Source organism: Trachypithecus francoisi, unplaced genomic scaffold (genome assembly GCF_009764315.1).
Source record: "Trachypithecus francoisi isolate TF-2019V2 unplaced genomic scaffold, Tfra_2.0 Lachesis_group18, whole genome shotgun sequence".
Taxonomy (NCBI): domain Eukaryota; kingdom Metazoa; phylum Chordata; class Mammalia; order Primates; family Cercopithecidae; genus Trachypithecus; species Trachypithecus francoisi.
The window spans coordinates 41508810-41515753 of record NW_022681463.1 but is presented as its reverse complement, the minus strand read 5'-3'; the positions used below and the strand labels follow the sequence as shown (position 1 = coordinate 41515753).

General features: G+C 41.2%; 1 protein-coding gene across 1 annotated transcript; it reads right to left on the bottom strand.

Annotated features, from left to right (window-relative positions):
- Positions 1 to 682: 682 nt before the first annotated feature.
- Positions 683 to 2641, bottom strand: LOC117063424. The gene has a single exon (XM_033177074.1). The coding sequence runs from the start codon at positions 1715 to 1717 to the stop codon at positions 1247 to 1249; it is 471 nt and encodes a 156-aa protein (XP_033032965.1). The 5' UTR covers positions 1718 to 2641; the 3' UTR covers positions 683 to 1246.
- Between the last annotated feature and the right edge of the window lie 4303 nt (positions 2642 to 6944).

Below are 6944 nucleotides of genomic sequence, written 5' to 3'. Positions count from 1 at the left end.
TTCTTTTGTTAACTGATCTCTAAACTGATGATGTTTTCATCAAATCTGAAAAGAAATAGTTTAAAGGTGAAAATTTTGAGCTAGCAGTGGTATAGGTTACATGTAAAACATTTCAATGTAAATATGCATGATTCTGAGGCAGAAACAGATGCACTGAAAGTTTACAATTTTTCTTCCTCTGGTCCATGTTCCTGGACTTGCTTCATTAAAGCTCAGTGAGTAAAACTGATTGACAAGTAGGGCAATGTAAATGCAAATGCCTGAATCCACTATAGGACAGCCCCTTTAGAAAGGAATTGATGGCTCTGTAAATACAGTACTAACTGAACACTCATGTATTGTGGACAGTCTACAAAAAAACAGTATTTTGTCCAAAGAAATGTTTTGTTGTTACCTTGTAGATAGGCCCCAAGTTATTTTTTAATGATATATAATAGACATGAATTATCTGCAGGTTATATATGAAAAAAAGATTCAGCATATAGTCTCATGCACGAGCAGACCAATTATTCTTTGAATCAAACCTCCCAACACCAATAATGGAATGCCAACCATATTTTCTTAATTGGCTCATGAATATGTTAAGGGGACTGGAGTTATTCTTTGCATATTTATTAATTCTATGTTTTCGTATTTATCTTGAAACATTAACTTTGACAAAGAAAGAACTTATGTTGATTTGACTTATATTTTTAAGTCACAAAAAATATTTTATGTCTCAATTTACTATCTTCACAGTATATACAGAATAGTAATGGTTTTTTTCATTCAGTAAAATGGTAGATGGGTTATTCCAGCCCCATTCTTTATTTTATATTAATTCAAAACATCCTTTTTAATAGTTTGAAATGTTACATCCACCTTGTCAAGTAGATCCAGTTGTTATAGCTGCCATTATACAGACTATTCGCTGTAATAATTATTTTCATCATAAATGAAAGCATCCATCTTATTGGCATATTCCTTTATCAACATTGTGGTGTGAAATATGTTCTAGTTGATGAATATTGGCAAAATAGGTCAGCTTGTTGGCAGTGGCAGCCCGTCTGGAGTGGCTGCTGCAAAGACATGGGCTGAAGTTGGGGAGATGCAGCTAGGACTGGGAACAGGGGGAGCCCTGCCCCTTTCTGAATTGGCACGGTGGGAGCCCTGTCCTCCCAGGCACTGCTGCAGCCACCCAGCCACAGCTGCGGACCTGGGCGCCCTGTGCTCTTGGGGACCTGTGAGCCCCCTCAGCCTCACAGGCTCAGAAGCGCTTGCTCCCGCTGCCTGACTTCTCCCTGTGCCTGGTGCCCACTCTGATTTCAGAGCAAAGTTGAGGCCAAGCCGGAGTGCTCTTCTGAGCTGGCCATGTGTGCGCATGCTTGGGGTGACGCTGACATGCCAAACACTGGCCCTTGGCCCCCTCGGACTTTGAGCGCCAATCAGCATAGGAGGGAGGCTGAGGCAGAGTTGATGGCAGCTTAGAAGGAGCCTGCAGGCACTCCTCGGCATGAGCAGCGTGGGCACTATGAACAATATGATTGATAGCAGCAGGAGGAAGACAGACTTCCACACAGAAAAGGGTGACTCCACAGTGAAGCCCCCGCTTCAAGCCAGGGATTGCCTGAAGTATAGGGTCTGGGCTGTTAGTTCTGGGTGGAGTCCATGGCTTGGAGTAAGAACTTATGGTGCTTTTTCCAGGCCTGCCTATGGCTGCCCATGGGCCAATCAGCATGCACAATGCATTTTCTCCCTTCTGAAGCTCATAAAAGACCCTTGCCCCACTCAGCTACACTCACAGAGATGTTGGGACAACCTGCCTGCAGATGGGAGCTACCCACACCTGGTCTCTCCGCTGAGGGCGGCAACCTGCCAGCGGAAAGGAGCTACCCACTTTGGGTCTATTGACAGTTGTTCTGTCACTCAATGAAGCTCCTCTCCGTCTTGTTTACCCTCCAGTTTTCCATGTACCTCGTTATTGCTGGATGTGGGACAAGAACTCAGGACGTACTGAATGGCAGGACTGAAAGGGCTGTAACACAAACAGGGCTGAAACATACCCCGCCACTCACCATGTTGTGAGCGAGGAGGATAAAAGAGCTGCGGCCCTTAGGGGAGCCCTGACTTAGGGGCTCCCCACATTAGGGCTATGATGATACCCAGTTTGGGGCTCTGTGGTTCCTGGCATCTCCAAGTTTCCAGGCACCACTACATTCCCCTTGTCCAGGCAGGGGTGCCCACAACAGAAGCTGCATGTAGTACATCTGGCTCAGCTGCAGTGCCTGGAGCTGCCTGCCCCCTTGCAGCAGCCAGTGTGCCTGGCTGTGCGCAACGACTGAACCCCATATTCACTCGCCCACACACCCCTCACCAATCGGAGCCTAGCTTTCCCTTGGCAAGTATGGGATCCAGGCTGATAGCATGAGCCAAGTGCAGCCTTCCAGGATGAGTGGACAAAAGGAGCCCATCAGGCATGAGCAATACTCAGGCAGAAGGTACCACCAGCCACAGAGGTTTCCAGCTGGTAAAGCAAGGCCCCAGGAATCCCGTGACAATCTGAGTAGCAGGAAGGGAGTATCTGAAAGCTCTGTATTTCTGTTGCAATGACTGTCTTCTTGGTTTCTGACCGGGAAGACTCAGAATGAGTATGGTAGCATTTGTTGTCCTGGAATAGAAGGACAGGCACAAATCGGCAGGGCGTGGTGGCTCATGCCTGTAATCCCAGCACTTTGGGAGGCTGAGGCGGGAGGATCATGAGGTCAGGAGATCGAGACTATCCTGGCTAACATGGTGAAACCCTGTCTCTACTAAAAATGCAAAAAATTACCTGGACGTGGTGGCGGGCACCTGTAGTCCCAACTACTCGGGAGGCTGAGGCAGGAGAATGGCGTGAACCCAGGAGGTGGAGCTTGCAGTGAGCCGAGATTGCGCGGCTGCACTCCAAGCCTGGGCGACAGAGACTCTGTCTCAAAAAAAAAAAAAAGGCAGGCACAAATCATGAGGACAATTTAGTTAATAATAACAGGAAAGCAAAAGGGAGAGGAAAATTTCAATGCATGTCCAGATCTAAGAAGGGAATTGAGTCAACCAAAAAATTCTTTGCTCTGTGATTACTCTTCAATCCCAGCACCACTGTCATGTCCAGCTGTCAGAATTAAAAGACTATTTCCTGAAATATAGTTCTGCCCAGTCTGAATCAATAGGAAACTGACCTGTTCACATAGTAGGATCACATTTTCTCTGACTAGTAAGTGAGATTTGGAAATCATCTCTTGCCATTGTGTACCAGGACAATGCTTCTCAACCTTTATTCCAATCATGAGCATTCTTGAAAATTGGATAGAAGACATAAACCTTCTCAGAAAGGTATATATGCACTTACATGTACATACACATTTTTGTAAACAACTGAAGGGGGTTTGCACATGTCTTCCCACCCAATTGTGATTCTCCTTGGGGCCATGGACTCCAAGATGAGAACCTCCTAAGCTAGAGGAGAAGAAAGTAGCTTGAATCATGTAGTCCATGTGTTAGATATTATACTAAGCACTTTATACATGCCATCTCATTTACTCCTTACAATAACCCTGTGAGGTCGTTTTGTTGACCCCATTTTTCAAATGAGCTGTTCAGCATCAGGACTTGCGCATGGTTAAGCAACCCACAGGTGAAGACCTTAGAATACTAAATAGTCTGTTCATAGGCGTGTAGTGCCATATTCTCCCAGTTTCCTTTTCTAGTTTTCCACCCTGTGTTGCTACTAATCCAAACTGTTCTACAGAGATTATTTAGTTTCCCCTCATCCTCAGCTAGACAATTACTTCTCCTCATCTTCCCATTGGGAGCTCCTGTTCTGCTTCATAGCCGCCCTTCTGTGCTATAGTATCGCTACTTTTGCCAGCTGCACAGGAGCTGAATCTTCTGATGTACGTACAACCTCCGTACCCTCATCTAGCCTCCTGCCACCAATTACCCCTACATCTGCTCCTAAGCCAATACTAATTGAGGCAGGAAATAGACCTTGGTGTAGTGAGTCTGGGAATTAAATTACTTTAACAAGATCCACTGATCTGGCATCCAATTGCTGGGCTTTCAAATCTCCATTTCCATCAACCAGATGAGGAACCCAATGTGTCTATGTGGATACCTTTGTGTGCTTCTGTAGTTTCTGTTTTATACATTTCCTGTTGACAACATGTAAGTACTTTTACTATCTTGGAAATTAAACAGAATATTCCTCGAGAGTTAAACTTTGGGTAAAAACGAGAGCAGAGATAAGCAAAGTATTGGGAAAGGTAAAGAATGGTTCCCATGCTAACAGGATTTGATTGCAATTCAATTGTCCATATTAATTCACTTAAATAAAGACTGTTATCTATGAAAATAAGGGTTAGCCAGTAATGGAAATATAGAAAATGGAGAGTTTCGGGGAAATAAATGTTGGCAATGCCAACTCAGGGATAGCCAAGGGAGTGAATACTGCTAAATATTCCTTTGAAACTCAAATGCTTCCCTTACCAAGAAAGTTGTCCCTTTTGTGATGAGAAGTGCAATAAATTGTAGGCAATGAAAACAGCATGTTCTGGATCCATTCACAACAATAATATTTATATGGGCAAGTGAATATGTTTCATGTTATCTTAGCATAATGCTCTTAAACAGTTTATACATCAAATCATCTTTCTACTAATTCCAAGCTTACCTAGTTACCGGCTAATTATGATTTGATTTTCCATTTAGTTCTTTCTACAGGCAAACATTTACTACTCCTGTAGATGATAAATATCATTGGTCATTAGTGCTATGACAGTCATTTTTCAAGATGACTTAATAAAGTGGTATGGAATATTATTTGATTTCTTTTAAAGTCCAACTACAGTTTAATATTTGCTGATGCAACTGTTCTGCTCAGCATGACACTTATACTCGTTGAATTTTTCAAGTCAGGAGTTACAAGTGTACTCTAGTCTTAGGCACATTTTAGTTAGGTCATTCAGCCTCTCACCACTTGTTGCTCTGAGCACTATCAAGAAGGGGGCATTGCATACTGATTATAGAAAACAGAGCCTCTGAAATGACTTACCTAATTGAGGCATTTTCTGGGGAGACTATTCTGAGCAGGAGGCAACCTTCCCTTTATGGCACAATGACCAATTTCATTCTTTTGAATAGATTTTTACATTGTCTGTTCTAAGATAGAACTGGGCTTCTCTTTGCTCCCAGCTCCCCAGTTGGTATGGTTCCTTGGCTTATTATGCACATATCCAGTCCTTTACTCTGCCATCCCTCTAGCTGCTTGGATGATATCCGGATGTCCAGAAACAAAGCTTTGACTTGACTAAACTGATGATAGTCCTGCCAAGTGTCTGGCTCATGGACTGTGCAATGGCCTATCCCATCCCCTTATACTCTTGGCTGAGGGCCTTTAATGGAAACAAACTGTGAATGATGTCGCTGACATTGTGATTAGAATGAGTTTACATTGAATTGAATAAGATTAAGTTCTTGTGTATAGACAAAATGATTATTTTGACATAAGAATATTTTTAAAATATATAGTAGATATTTTGTACTCTGAATATTTGTACTCACCATTTATAGATCAAGAAAATTTTCAAAGTTGTTTTTCTTTAGGTTGTAAGTTTATGCCATTTACTTTTTTTGTATATATTGTGTTATACATAACACATTTTTACAATGGATATGTCTTATTTTAATTAATATGAGCACTGATAGGTTCTGGAAGTATTGAATTGGTTTTACAGCCAAAAAAAATGTGTACTGATCATACTAGGAGAATTTTAGTCATGTCTTTATACTTAGAACATGACTCTCAATTGTGACTGTATTCTGGAAAAGGGACGGCGTCTCTCTTTCTTTCACTGCACATACATGAAGGTGTCTCTTTCAATCAAGCAGCATAGTGGGAAAAGCCTGAGAGTGGACTTACAGTCCAGCAATCTGGGAAGAAAAGGTGGTATGTAACAAAGAGGTGTTTGTTATTACTGTTGTTAGGTCATCCAAGCTGATTAATGAGAGAAGAAAGAGAGAGAGAGAGAGAGAGAGAGAGAGAGAGACAGAGAGACAGAGACAACACAATGGTTTTGATAGGTAAATCCACAAGTTTCCCCCTGGCCCCCAGCCCCATTGCTGTCATAGAGGACATTCTGATGCACAAAGTAAATTGCCCTGATGAATCATCTTACTGCTTGGCTACTTAGTGTCAGAAACAACTATGAACAAAACTGAAATCTCATTTTAACATTTTGCAGAAGATTTATACCTTTAATACTCTTATTAAAGAATGAACAAAACCTTGAAACTGACCTAGAATTTCATTTTATGGCCCGATGGAGAACTGTTTTCCCAATAAGCATAAAATGCCTTTATCAATATTCATTTTCTAGGTTATTGATGATGATGTGAAAAATTTCTTATTACAATGAGTAAAAATATTGTGAGGACATAGGACATTTTTTGACATGGGTGCTAAAGTGAAATTGCTTTTATAGAATACTTGGCAGCACATTTAGAGTGCTGTGTACTGAAATTTAATCTGGCTATTGTAAGTTGATTAATAATCCATTTATTATGGTAATATAGTGACAAATAATGATATGTAACATGTACTTTATACTAATTTATTAAAAATAAAAATTATGGGTGTGTGGAGTGGGAACCAGATAATTCATAGGCATATATTTGCAAATATCCTGGGAGGTAGAGAGGTTTATTCCTGTTGAATAGAAGACCCAAGAAATACATAAATCAGTTATCATAAAACTAAATGAAAAGAAGCTGGAATTGAGATGTTTTCCTTTCTTTTACTCAGGTACATATTTCAGGTATAATTATTACCCAAAGGGGCTACATCACATGGTTGATTTAGATTAGCTAAGCAAAAAGAATGTTACACTTCAAAGTCAATATAAATAGGCAATGACAATTTATGTCTTTACTTC

What these genes read in the sequence shown, in the direction of transcription:
- LOC117063424 (XM_033177074.1), bottom strand. Translation starts at nt 1,717, where the DNA reads ATGCTGATTGGCCCATGGGCAGCCATAGGCAGGCCTGGAAAAAGCACC.